This window comes from Meleagris gallopavo, chromosome 2, assembly GCF_000146605.3.
Source record: "Meleagris gallopavo isolate NT-WF06-2002-E0010 breed Aviagen turkey brand Nicholas breeding stock chromosome 2, Turkey_5.1, whole genome shotgun sequence".
Lineage (NCBI taxonomy): Eukaryota > Metazoa > Chordata > Aves > Galliformes > Phasianidae > Meleagris > Meleagris gallopavo.
Window position 1 is genome coordinate 8,675,474 of NC_015012.2, and position 13,849 is coordinate 8,689,322.

The 13,849-nt window shown below is 47.3% G+C and overlaps 2 protein-coding genes across 3 annotated transcripts in view; both read right to left on the bottom strand.

Annotated features, from left to right (window-relative positions):
• Nucleotides 1-13,849, bottom strand: part of ALK (ALK receptor tyrosine kinase) — a 751,299-nt gene that overhangs the window by 144,861 nt on the left and 592,589 nt on the right. The gene's annotated exons all lie outside the window — the stretch shown is intronic.
• The window catches only part of LOC100544747 (calpain-14), a 29,790-nt gene continuing 24,426 nt past the window's right edge, over nt 8,486-13,849 (bottom strand). The window contains exons 21-23 of the mRNA XM_031552316.1: nt 13,501-13,617; nt 12,781-12,836; nt 8,486-12,488 (exon numbers count right to left, since the gene is read on the bottom strand). Of these exons, the coding sequence (XP_031408176.1) occupies nt 12,462-12,488; nt 12,781-12,836; nt 13,501-13,617 (200 nt within the window). The 3' untranslated portion in view covers nt 8,486-12,461. The remainder of the gene's footprint in view (nt 12,489-12,780; nt 12,837-13,500; nt 13,618-13,849) is intronic.

Here is a 13,849-nt window from a genome sequence, read left to right on the forward strand (position 1 = left end):
AAACACGAAAAACCAATCATTCCTTCACATGAATAAAAATCAAACTAAGCTTTATGAGCTCAATTTCCCCCCCCCCCCAATAAAGCCGTCAGTAAGCAGCTTCAGAGATGACACACGTAGGAAGAATGGTGAGGATGCAGGCAGCGCACAGCTGCCTGGGGAGGAAGGGGGGGAAGCTCACACCCCTGCTGCAATAAGCACCTACCTCAGCACACCTTCAGTTCCCTAATCCAGCCTAACCCCCATTCACTTCTTCGAGATGCACAGCAGTATCGCCAAGAGCGGGAGCGATCCAGGTGCTTTCCAAAGTTAGCCCCGCTCCCTGCCCAGCCAACTCGCAGCCGTCATCAAAGCAGCGCCCCGGGAGCCCTGCAGCCTCCCCGCCTTCCGCACCACTCGGGCAGCGGGGCTCCTCGGTTTCCCTCTTTGCGTTGGCTCTGATGCCCCGTGCGTTTCTCCTGCGCTGTCGCTGCGCCCGGAGGCGCGCACCGAGACCCGGCACCGTGCGAGCGCCGAGGTGTTGAGACGCGGTCGCCTTCCGAACGCAAATCACACCGGGTGCAAACAGAAACAACGATAACAAACAGAAACAACGGTAGCAAACACAAAATGACCATAAGAACCACCGAAGCGGTCGATGCTCGGCTCCCAGGCGGGCACGGCGCTGCCCATCCCGTGGTTCCCTCCCACTCAGCGCGGTGCCCGGAGGTGCCTTGTGTCGGAGGCAGCCCGCGTGCCCCATCTCAGCAGCAAAGTCGGGCTCGGCAGCGGCACAGCGGGGATCTCCCTCTGCTCAGAGCATCAGTTCCCCGCCGGAGGAGAGACTCCGGCAGTGGGCACTGAGCTAAACTTTCCACGCAGCGCGAAAGCGACGGGGGTGTCCCCGCAGAGCCCGGTGCCCCCTTACCTCTACAGTTTGGCCCTCGGGTCCCTCCGCCTCCGGCTTCCTCCTCGCCCCGAAGAAGAGGAGAAGGAGAGCGGCGATCCAGAGCACCCCCAGCACAGACAGCGCCAGGCGACGGGTCGGGCGCCTCATGGCTGCGGGGTTTGGGGTGACGGGCAGAAAAAAGCAAAATTGGGCAAAGGGAGGAAAGAGGGGTCTCGACCGCCTGCTTTGGAGCCGGCGACGCGAGTCCCAGGCTGTGAGCGCGCTGCAGGGAAGGGAGAAGGAGGAGAGGAAGGAGGGGAGGGAAGGAAAAGGGAGGAGGAGGGAGAGGCGGCACCAGCACCGCCGTGGGGAGGGAGGGGTGCTGGAGCCGGAGCCGCTCGCCCCGGGAAGGGGCTGCCCGAGCCCCCTGCGTGGGGAGCGGTCACCTCGGTGCCCCCCGCCCGCACACCGGGCCGCTCCCGGCAGCGCTGCCGAGTTGGCCACCGCCGGAGCCGCTCTCCTCATCCCTGTCCCGACCCGGGGGATGGACCGGTGTTTAACAGCACGCACGGGAGGCTCAGACATGATGGGAAGATTAATTTATCCAATTGAAACAGCAGGGGGAATTCAGGTAGGTGGAATTTAATTACTGCGTTTGGATGAGAAGATGCGAGTCTCCAGAGCTGTCAAGAGCACTTAGAAAATAAAATCATAATCATCGACACGGAGCGGGGAGGCTGCTGGTGCACCATCAGCCCTGCCCCGGGAGTGCTCCCTGCCGGCCCTATACAGCGCAGACCCAAGTGGAGTACCGACACGTTGCCAAGAGAAATCAAGCATCGTACGGTGCTGGGAAAGAGTTGCCTTGCCCGCCTGTCCCTGCTCACCTACCTGACCCGCTGCTCTTCCACACTGCTGAGAAGCATTGCAGCAGCTGAGCTTTCTCTTGCAGAAGACATTAGCGAATAAATTAACTATCGAAGCAGATGCGCGTCGTTTATGTTGGTACGAAAACTGTAGAACAAACCCCATAAAAGCAGGAACCTGTGCATAAAGTAACATACGGAATGAATTGAAGATAATATGTCAAATGCTGGAAAGCGAGTGAGTGTTGGAGCTGCTGCTGATAGGACCTGAGGGATGATATGGGGCTGTGTCAGTGGGGGGTTGGGGATGATGGAAAGGCTCTGCCCCAGAGGGTAGTGGGCATAGAACGGGCTGCCCAGGGCAGAGGGCACAGCCCCAGTGCTGGAGTTCAAGGAGCTTTAGACAGTGCACTCAGACATAGGGTCTGGGGTGGTGTTGTGTGGAGCCCAAGGTTGGACTCAATGACCCTTGTGGATCCCATTGAACTCGGGATATGCTGTGGGTCTGGGATTTCCAAGGTTTGAACCCATTACCATGCCCACTAAGCCATGAGACATCTCTGCCCAAGTCTGGAGGGAGCCCGCAGGTGGGAATAGCTGCTGCTCTCTTCCCCAAACTTCTTTGCACTTTCTCCTGAAAGACCACCTGTGCCACGTGCTTATAGCCACTGATAAACTTCCAGCAGCTGAGGTGCACCAGTGATGGCTCTTCACACGGCTTGGAGTCCTCTCATCTCACATCTATCCCAGTTCTTGGGCTGGCTGCTCACATACTTCCCTCTGACCTCTCTGGAGCAGGAATCTCTTGCAAACCAAGAATACAGAATCATAGAACAGCTTGGGTTAGAAGGGACCTTAAAGATCATCTAGTTCCAACCCCAGATCTGGGTGATAGAAATCCAGACCCCAGTGGCATCACAGAATTGGGTGACAAAGATCTAGAGCCCAACGGTGCTGGAGATTCAGATCCCAGTAGCATCACAGGGTTGTGTGGCAGAGATCCAGACCCAGTAGCATCACAGAGTTGGGTGATGGAAATCCAAGGGCTCATCTTGCCCCAAGCAGAAAGGAGCTGCTGGTGCTCTGCTGGCCCAGATGAGGTGACCTTGGCTGCTCCGTCATGCAGCATTCCCTCCAGCATGTCTGCAGAGGGGGCTGAACTTCTCCTCCCAGACCGCACCCCACGTTAGAAGGCAGAAAAGCTTTTCCAGAGAAAGGCATCTGGCTGTTTTCATTAAGAAGTGGATTTAAAACCTCATCTTTTCTCTGGTTCAGACTTTCAGGGGAAATTATTATAAAATATAGGAGGAAATACAGAAAATATCAAGAAAATACATTACAAATTAGATTACAGGAAAGATAATAAATAGGCTGACCTGACAAAAATGCAATCAGATAATGGTCTCTTATTACCTTGAGAAACAACTCCCTCTGCTGAGGGAAAGCTTTATTAGCAGGGCTCGGTGTGGTGAACAACTCCCTGCACCAGTGCCTGGCAAATGGGTATCTGTGGAAGTATAGCACTGCACAGTGAGTGGTAAAGAAAGCTGGGGTTCCGGTGTGCAGGTGTGGGCACGGAGAAGCTGTCAGCTTGTTTCTTCATGTCAGTATTGTAGAATTGATGCGAAAGGATCATCTGGTGAGAGCAAAACCAGGGCAGCACTTTGGAGTGGCGAAGGACCTTTCCCAGGGACAGCATGGGGTGATGGCCCTTGGGCTCCTGCCTTTAGGCAGAGGGGGGGGGGGGAGGGAGGGAAGAGCAGCTTTCCTTGCTACTTCAAATACAGAGAGTGAATCTATAAAGCATGACAAGAACATTTTCAGACGTCATCACACCAGCTCTACCAAACAGGCTGGCGCTACAGTTTTTGCTAGCAATATTCCTGGGTTTGAGCATCCTGTTCACATGTGAGATGCCACCCACAGAGAAGAACACCTTTGCTTTCCGAAAGGATGGAAAATGCTCAGGTATTCATTCCTGGAAAGCTAAAAAGGGCATAAACAACAACATTTGAAAAGCGATTAGAGGAAAGGATCAAAATTCACCCCAACTCAAAGTGGTATGGAGGCCCTGATGGGTAGCACAGCGTCCTGCAGCACAGAACAACTCCACACGAGGCTTATCCTACACTTCTGTAGCAGGTAAGTGCCAGAAGAATTCAGTTAAAGTTCTTGGATTGCTGTTGTTATTTTTAATCAAAGAAATAGTACGAGCTTTTTGGTTGTCTGTCCCCTCTGCCCTGTTGAGATGACAGCAGTGTAGCTTGCCCTACAACCAGCAACCTAAACTATCAAAGTTCAAACGTGCACTCACCTTCTCCACGTGGGAAATAGTATCAGCTCTCACTTCACCACTACCATCAAAAAAGGGGAGCAGAGGAATTCTCGTGGGCTTTCTGCCACCACTGGAGTTGCAAGCAGGTCTTTTTAGTAATAGTAAAGGACATTTTTTACCTTTTTAATTAAGTCACAAGCATTCTTCTCTAGCATACTTTCCACAATGGCATCTCCAATTAATTAAAGATTTAAGCTGTCAGGAAAGACTATGCATAAGATAAATATAAATAAATAAAGAGGGGAGCTACGTTAATAGCATTAGTTAATTGAACTTCTCAAGTCAGCTGCAGGAACTCAACCTGTTCTGCAAATAGAAGGGAAGCAGCACACTCCGAGATGTTCACCTGCAGCTCCCACCTTCAGCCGAGCTTGTGTGGCTCTGATGGATGGAAGGCACAGAATGGCCATTGGGAGGCTGGAGGAACCCACTCTGTGCAGGGAATTTGTGACAGATGACCATGAGCTCTGGGAGATGATGCTGTGGCATGCAAACACACGCCCCATCCATCTCTGAGAGAAGCAGAGAACCCTGCCAGCAAAGGGACCAACCCCTTTGATACTCTGGTTAATCAGTCCTTTTATCCTGCTGCAGGACCGTGCCTCTTCAACATGTTCAGGACCATAACTGCAGTTTGGACAGGTGGCATTCATAACAGAATAGAGAACAAGTCAATGATCAGTGATGGAACAGTTAGCCTGAAGGAAGCCTTGTCCTTATGTCACCTTTAATACTTCTGTCTTTACGTGTGCTGGTGTTAAGCAGACTTCAGAGCCAAATCTTGACTTCTGTGATACGTAAGCATGGGCAGATGCCAATCAGAATGCAGGCATCCATTAACACAGCTGGCAGTATGCAGTGCTGCACCAGGCTTTTTGTGGGAAGGAGCATTTTCACAGCTGGATGTCAAGTTTTACCCACCTCTTTGTCCTAGAAAGATTTACATAGGAAAAAATCCCTGACTATTAAGCCCTCCTTTCCCCAAGGGATTTAAAGCCAGAAAGAATGAGCCACAAACCACCTAACGTCTGTAGATTTCAACCCCATTATTTGTGCAGAAATAGATGTTTCTTCTATACAGAATCAAATGCTTTAAGTATAAAGACAGTGACTGCTATTTGATCAGGCCATCTCCTGTTCTCAAAGCAAAACATGCTAACAACTAGCTCCTTATCTCCTAGGGATAGGAGAAATAGGGAAAAGGGAGCAGCTACGCTGGGCAGAAAGCAGACATAACCCGAAGGTCCTTGCTTACTCTGTAGACACACAGTGCTAGGAATCCTGCCCACCTGCAGGAGGAACAATCCTGTGCACTGAATGCATTCAGGTGGATTAAATATCTCATTTCCCATCACCATTGTTGCTGGTTGGAAAGTAAAGCAGTGGCTTGGTTTACCCACTATTTAATTGCATGCATTTATTCTGCTGTTATTAAGCAAGAACAAGTTTGAAGCCCAACAGCATTATTTTTCTTCCTGATGTAACACCTCATTTATGCCTTCAAATATGTTAGAATTTGTCCATGCCAGAGGCTCTTGTTGAACCAGAACAATCAATTGAGGCAAACAGAGCAGGTAAATAATCAGTCAGAGCCCTAAGAAGTGGAAATATTTCCATTGGGACACCATAATCACTCCTGCCAAATGGGCATATCAACAGATGGTGGTAGGAGCAACGGGAAGCTCCATGCAGGAGCAAGGCAGACACAAAGGAAGAAATGCATCTTGATTTAACTGCATGGAGCTCTGGACAGCAAGACAGGCTCTGAACAGATCAGGCTGTCCTATGCAGGAGGGATATTTCGCTGAAAAAACAGTGTATGGGAAATAATTGAAGGAAACTGTTCCAAAGTTCCAGGCTCTGATCTTTTTGCAGTAATGAGCATGCAAGTAGATGATGCATATGCATGAGAACATAATTAAGAGTAGGTAAAACCTGGAAGATTTTCAAATTCCTTAGCAATTACCAACTTAAACACACACAAAAAAATTAAGATAGCCTTATCCCCAAAGGAAAGCTGCTGTTCAGAGTGCCTTGCCTCGTTACAGTCAGCTCGAGCCCAAGCAGCAGGCTAGCTGGGTGGGGGGGGGAACTGCCTCCTGCAGCAGCAAGTCCTCTCCCTGGGATGGAGGCATGATGCTGGCATCCTTCTGCTCTTGCTGAGACAACTAAAATGGTCTCCAAATGCTTTATCAGAACAAAAATAGAAAGAGGAGGGTGCACAGTGCTGGCGGCTCAAGCTCCCCTGGTGCTCTGTGGGCCTCTCTGGTGAGGAGCATCCACGGACACATCGCTACCCTGTGAATGCACGTTCACTACGTAAATGTGGTAATTATGCTGAAAATTATTCACGGCAGAAGTGGCAGTAGGGAAATCATTTGCATGAGAAATGGGGATTATTCATGTAAATAAGTGCGTTATTTGTTTATAGAAAAGATCAAGCCTTGCCTAAAGACCTAGAATGTGGCTGCATGTAACAGCTCACTCTTGCCTGCTCCTCATGCCCACTGCCCTTGGCCTTATCACATATTTCTAGCAGGTATAGCTTTGTTTTTCTCATCACTTCATTTTGCTGGAGCACGAGCTCTCCCCACAGGGACATGGAGGACCTCTCACCAGGACAGGCCCCAGGAGGGCCGGGAGCAGCTCAGCTCTTGCAAGCCAAGGGAAACATCCCCAGTTGATCCCAGCTTCCACACGCAGGCAGCACTGTAGGGCCACACGAGGACTTGTTGCCTCTATTTGCTTCAAATAATTCATTTGTTGTAGATTTACTGCCACCATGGTAAGACCTCCAGTGACAATTGGGTTTCTACGAGGGTGGATAGTGATAGGACAAGGGGGAATGGTTTTAAACTGAGACAGAGGAGGTTTAGATATTAGGAGGAAGTTTTTCACACAGAGGGTGGTGATGCACTGGAACAGGCTGCCCAAGGAGGATGTGGATGCCCCATCCTGGAGGCATTCGAGGCCAGGCTGGATGTGGCTCTGGGCAGCCTGGTCTGGAGGTTAGCGACCCTGCACATGGCCCACCACACTTCTGCAATTTTATATTTCCAGGCACTGCTCACCATTAAGAAACAAGATGAAGAAGAAATAGGGATTCCTTCTGCTGCACTCAGCAATTTACACTTGCAACATATGAATTATTTTCTGTTAATTCAGCCCCTACATTCTTTATGTGCTTAGCTACGTGTTAGTTTGATATAGTGTCCCATTCTTTTTGCATTTGATGCAATTAAAGCTCTGCAAAACTCAGCAATTTAAACTGCTGGAAAGCTGAACATTTGAAAACACTGATCCAGCCTTGCTTCTGCGTTGTGCCCTGCCAGGGGGCAGAAAGGCAGCCTGACATAGAAATCGAGTTGTCAGCAATGCTCAGGAATGGGGAATCCCTCAGGTCATGCTGCTCCCAACATGCTCAGGGTTACTTCAGGTAGGAAGCGTGCGACTTTGAGCTTGTTCTCTTTTTCCTTTTAAAAGAAACTTAATGACAACACATTTTGTCAAGTTACAGAGAAGGGGACAATGTAAAACCTCACACCCAAAGGGCTGCAGCCCTTTGATTCTGAGAGCTGAATTTCTAGATCGCACTTTGGTTTAGAAGGCAGCAGCAGGAAGAGGGAGGCTGGTAAGGAGCCTAGCCCAGACACAGCCTCGTTCCCCAAATCCATGCAAACTCAGAGGTAAGAGTCTTTCACAGCCTCAGCCCAGACAACAAGCAGCTTCACAGCTGCCAGCCCCCCAAGCCAGGGCTGCATAGGCCCCATTTCTCACCTGTGAACTTCAGCTGCTGAGAGCAGAGCTGCTTTCAGGCAGTGAGTGCTTCACGTCTAGCTGCAGCATATTTATGAGAAAGAAATCCTGCTTTTACCTGAGGAAATAAAGCTCCTTCAGAGCAATGACTTCTTTCATTTTATCTCACAGAATGAGCACCAGCAGTAGACACTGTTCTCACAGCACATCTGCAGGACTGCTCAGCATTAACCCTTCCCCAGTGTGACACAAACATAACATATGAAAAGAAAAAATGAGGTCCGGCTCGAATATGGCTCTTCCTATTGATCACCTTCTGGGTCTTTTGAACCTGAAAATGTAATTCTCACACTTCTATATGGTTAGCTCCAAATATTCCATCCCAGTGAGTCTGGGGAGAAAAGTGAGTTTTTAACTGTATGCTCTTTCAATTGAGAGCTCCTGTGCCAGATTACAGGAGCAAATTCCTGTTAAACTGATAAACTTACTAACCTCAATAGCAGCAGCAAAGTGTGTTTCCATTGTCTCACAAAACAGCTGAAAATTTGTACAAAAACCCTCTGTCTTCACCGTGACTCTGAAATTGGGCTCCAAGGACAAAGCTGACTGTCCGGTTACAGCATTATTAGTGATGAAAGAGACACGTAATTCACCCAAGAATCATTTTCTATGACTTTCTACCACTTGTTCAACAACAACAACAACAACAACACAGCAGGGAATAAGTGCAGGCAAAGAGCACTCATTCTGCCCAATATCTGCAGCCACCAACATGACAGGGAGCACTTTGCAAGCAGCACCAGTCTCTGGCACTGCCAGGCTGGGTAGGATTAGTCAGGATTCTGCAGGGCTTTTTGCTTTTATCTATGGAACATCAGCTTCCTACATTACATAGCTGATCTGAGCAAAACAAAGGTCTGCCCGGATTGGAAAGGAGAGCGATGGAGACATTTGTTTCCCCAGAATAGGTAGTGTAACAAATCAATCCTGACTGCACTGATAAATTGAACTTCAAGCTTGGTGATACGGCTTTTCAGGTCTAATCCATTGTAAGACACAGCAGGAAGGAAAGGCAAAGGCAATCATCAGCATCTCATTTTTTGAGGACCAGAGGGGAAAAAAAAGAAAAAACAACCCACCAACACATATTTTCCCTTTCTTAGTACAATATTTCAATTATTTTTGAGGAAGTTGTCATGGGGTGTGTGGGTATGGAAAGAGGGTGGCTATGGGGAGGACCATAGCAATTTAAATAGTAACAAAGGATATCGTAGCACATCATTCATGTCCTGAGTCAGGATGTAAGCATCACACCTGCAAGGGACTCCTGCCTTTCACCCCTCTTCTACAGGGATGAGAAAAGTTTTCCAGCCCTACATGCTTGGATGAAAAGCCTAAAAACAGCCTGAAAAGCTCACAGAGAAATAAAAGACCTTGTGTTTAGAACTTGGAATCCTATTACATGAATTCAGCCTCCTAGTAAAAGTGCAGGACAGCAGAGGAGGTGAACACTTGGATGTGGCAGTGGCTTTGATTCAGGATGGTCTCTCTTTTTCCTGAAGTCAGATGTCAGGTCTCTGCCACAGCTTTCCACTGAGGCCACGTTTTACAGTGACTCCAGCCAGGCTCATCACACATCACATCTCAGTGTTCACCTGTTTTAAATCTCGTTAGGCTTGAGAGTAGAGCTTGTTCTCATCTAGAGAGAAGTCCTAAAAATGCAGGACATGTGCAGTGAGGATGACCAGTCCCTGCCCCAGCTGCACCAAGTTCATCCAGGAAACCTCTGCCGTATGCAGCAGCGTGCATCCTGCTCTGAGTATTTTGTTTTGCAGAGTTCTTTTCAATTTCACATCAGTCTTACTGTTGCAGCATGCCTTGTTATCCAGCTCCTCTTCGCATTCCAGCTATTGTTTGCTATTCCTGTTATTTGCGCCTGTCTTTCACCCCCAGAAAAGCCTCTATTAGCAATACCAGTCCCAACTCACAGCCTCACTTTTCTTCTATTTCTGCTCGAGCAATGCCGCCCACTGCATAGCTCAGCATCTCTATAAATACAATGGTTACAAACGAATGCATCCTTCAGCAGCCTTTTAAACCACTCTTTCCTACAACGCACATTGTAAATGAAGAGTAATATATCTTCAGAATTGCCCAGCAAACGTTACTCTGTTAGCAATATAAAAGCCTCACAGTGTCTGAGTAGGTGCCATTGCCAAAAACATTTTTATTGTGAGCCAGATAATTCAGTTTGAATCGTACATGGTTTGGTATAATCATTCCAGTAAAGCATTCTTTATATTTCTGTAACAGCAAGTCACGTGGCTCAATAAAGTTTATTGCTGCAAGTGCTTAGTGATTCATGGCATGGCACAAATTCTGCTTCTTTCCCGGATCAAGTAATCAATAGCAAAATAATCTCCTTGCTCTGCATTAAATAGGTATGAAGCAAATAAATACGAAATCTTATATATATATAAAACAATATGTACAAAATTGAAATTAACTGCCATGTGGAACTGGGTGTCCTGCACCACAGTTCTGCACAAGGCTGGAGGCAGTGGCTACTGAAGCTTTGTCCAGCATCCTTCTGGCCTTGAATGCTTCCTGCAGCACTGCCAACAGGCACTGTGTAGCAAACCCAGTTGGGACTGACAGATTTACTTCTCGTCATGTCCAGCAGAGCACTGCTGAGAACTCTGCACACTGACACTCATGTCAGCCTAGGGCCCTCATTGGGACCATCTCCTTCAGAGCATGCCGAAAGAGCAAGACCTACGTTCTCTCCTACAACCTTTTTGGTTCTTCTAGTGCTGTTCCTACATGCAGTAAATCAGTGTTTATAACATCACCCACTGAGCTGAGTGCAAATTAAATCAGGCTTATTTAGTTTGCTCCATTGTGTTCAGCTGCAAGTCACAAAAGGGAACAGAGGCATGGCAACTGGGAGAGGGCACGTGCTTTGTAGTGGGGGCAGCTGAAATAGCCTCTTTGGGAGCCCTGCAGGATGACAGCATCATGACATCTGCTCGAGGGTCCTGGATGTCCCTGCTCCTTCTGACTTGTTACGCCCCACAGTTCTGAACCCTTGAGCTCCAGTGACACACAATAACACAGCACAATAACTGATAAATACGTCATGTTATAAACAGTGAAAAATACAGCTATTTATCTCGTTCTAACAGTTTACTCATCAAAAGAGCATGAAAATAATACTCTTAGGAACAGGTTGTTCTGGCGAATAAAGAACACACTGTGCTGTTTAATGCCTCCTGATTGAGAACACGTACACAATGGAGTTTCTCTCTAAATACGCTTGTTGCACAGGCTTCAGTGCAGTAGAAAGTACATCCCTGGGCTCAGGTTCATGTATAGGCATAAGCCCATGCAAACTTGTTACAACTCCTTCCTACAAAGGCACTACAGTATCTTCCATAATATAATCATTCCTGGAACCCTGTTGCATTCAGTGGTCTAAGGAGACTGTGCACAAGAGAAAGAACAATTGTGCTGTCCTCTGGAATGCAAAAGCCACAGCAGCAACCTGTACCAAGCACTTAGTGTGGCAATTTCCAGGCCAAACAACTAAATGGTAAGAAAATGAAGAAGGGTCCTAAAGAGAGATGCGTCAGCTAACTCCAACACAGAGTTTGGTGGGAATAGCCTCAAGTATGTTCTCTAACACTACAGCCTATATGCTCCTGAATCACTTAACAACTCACACATAAACATTCTCTCATTCGGCTTCTCAAAAAAAAAAAACCAACAAAAACCCAAATGGTTTACCAGTCTCTTTGCCAGACTGCTCCTGTATTATGCTACACTGAACATCTATTCCCTGCCAGTCTCCAGAGATTTAAAGATAACATTGGATTCATTTATTTCTCACTGTATTGTGCTTTGCAACTCGCGGAGAGAACCCTCTGCTCTGAACTAATCTGCAAGCATCACAATCTCCATCTCAACTAAGAGCTGGAGGCTTGGTCCACAAACTGGTCAGATCACCTTAGGTTCACTTCAGTAGAGCTATGCTGACGCATGAAAGCAAAAGAGATGGTCTGAATACTTGCAAATGATCTCTCCTAGTCATGGCCAAAGAAGAGTTCCCCAGCCCCTTGCCCCGACAACACATAGACTCCAGCTCTCTATCATGGGCCAAGCAACTGCTGAATTTGGATTTTCGCTATTAGATGACAAGACACTTCAGACAGGGGCAGTTTCTCTCCTAGATTCAGAGTTACTTGTCCCAATAAAGCTCCATCATCAGGCACAGCCTTTAGATACTGCCACAGCACGTGCCAATTATAACAGTAACAGAGTAACATTAGCATTAAATAGGTAATTCTAACAATTCAGCCTCTATGCTCCATGGTGCACCCATAGCGGTTGGCATCCAGCAGTTTCTTCTCAGAAGGGTTGTCTGAAGTGCAATAGGACTCAAAACAAATGTATTCATTAGAAAAATATCAGTGCAACAAGTCTGTAGCCAGTAGGTCAAGTCTGCTTGAGGGGGAAGACTTCTTATGAGGTAAACTGCAGGGAAGAGCCCAGACTCCAACGTACACAGCAAGTTGATAGAAAGCAGCCTTCCTTATTGCAGTACAGGTCTTGCTGTCCCCTCCTTTGCAGCACTCCTTCAAGAATACAGTGTCATCATCATCCACTGTAAAATAATGAGGAAAGTAGGATAAACTCACCCATTCCTAAGAGTGCCCTGTGATATCCAGAACTGAACCAAACTATAGAATATTGGAGATTTTTTTTTTTTTTTTTGTCTTTAGAAGGAGTAGAAGCCACAGGGAGGCACAGGACTTAACAGCCTGTGCTCCTTTTTGTTTCTGACCTACTCTTTAAGTGATCAGATAGAGATACCTTTTTTAAGGCTGGAGAACAAACCATACAGTGCTGCTTGCAATGAAAGAAGCTGCATTTGTCAGTCAGAGAACAGGCTTTACCTCAGATTCCCGTAGGTATATCCCTTTACCATCTTGTGTTAAGTTGCGAAAGGCCTCTGTGAAAAAAGGAAGTGAGGAGCATTAACCTGACAGCCAAGAGATCAGCACTACCTGTGACCCCTTGTCTTGAAAAGAACGAGTTTATAATCTATTCACAAATGCATGTAAGCCCCCATTCTCACTGGAAGGTCCCTGAGTACTGGGACACCAGGAATCCTGAATAAAGACAGGCACGTTACTTTCTGTCCATCTACTTGTCTCCTCAGATGCTGCTGTCGTATGTCCAAAAGCATGATGTCCCAAACCTCACAAGCTTCAGTTTCAGACATGTGGGAAGTGTCCATAGCATGAGCTCACAGACAAAAGTATCACCTGTCTCACCATCACAATTAGTCCAACCAAAGGTATATGGAAAATAAGCAGCTTCCATCTGTAATTTTCCTGCCTCCTACAGAGACTGGTGCAGAGCTGCTCTCTGAGGGAGCTAAATCGCTCTGATACATACAGACTTGATTTCTGTAGAAAAAGACTGGCAAAAGGTAAAAATATAGAGCTCCATTTCCTCTGTCCCTTGCTTTAAATGAATTCCTCCATGTATTCTGAGAAGAAACCCAACCCTTCTATTTTCACTTAGGTACAGCCAGCTGGAACAGTTGTGGAAGGGCCAGGGTTTAGCTGGGCAGCAGTTTTCCCTGGCTAGTTGCATAGCATGAGCCTCACCTCCCATGATCTCTACTCGAAGCATGAAACACATGAAGCTCTCAAAGCTGATCTTCAAGTCAGGGTCACCATATCTGATCGCCATCAAATTACAGACTTCATTGCTGAGTGAAATGCCTTCAGGAGAGGGGGAAAAAAATAAAAACATGAAAAACATTACGAGAGGGCAACTCCCAGTTGTGGGCAGCTAAATGTGTATGCTTCTGGGTGTACATGACTCATTGATCTCAGTTCCTTTCCCAGTCGTTTGCTTTTTCAAACTTCCCCTACGTTTATCAAGTGCTAACGAGCCCAAACCAGCCCTTCAGGTGCAGACAGCTCTTTCAAACTCTAAAGGGGTCAAATCTGG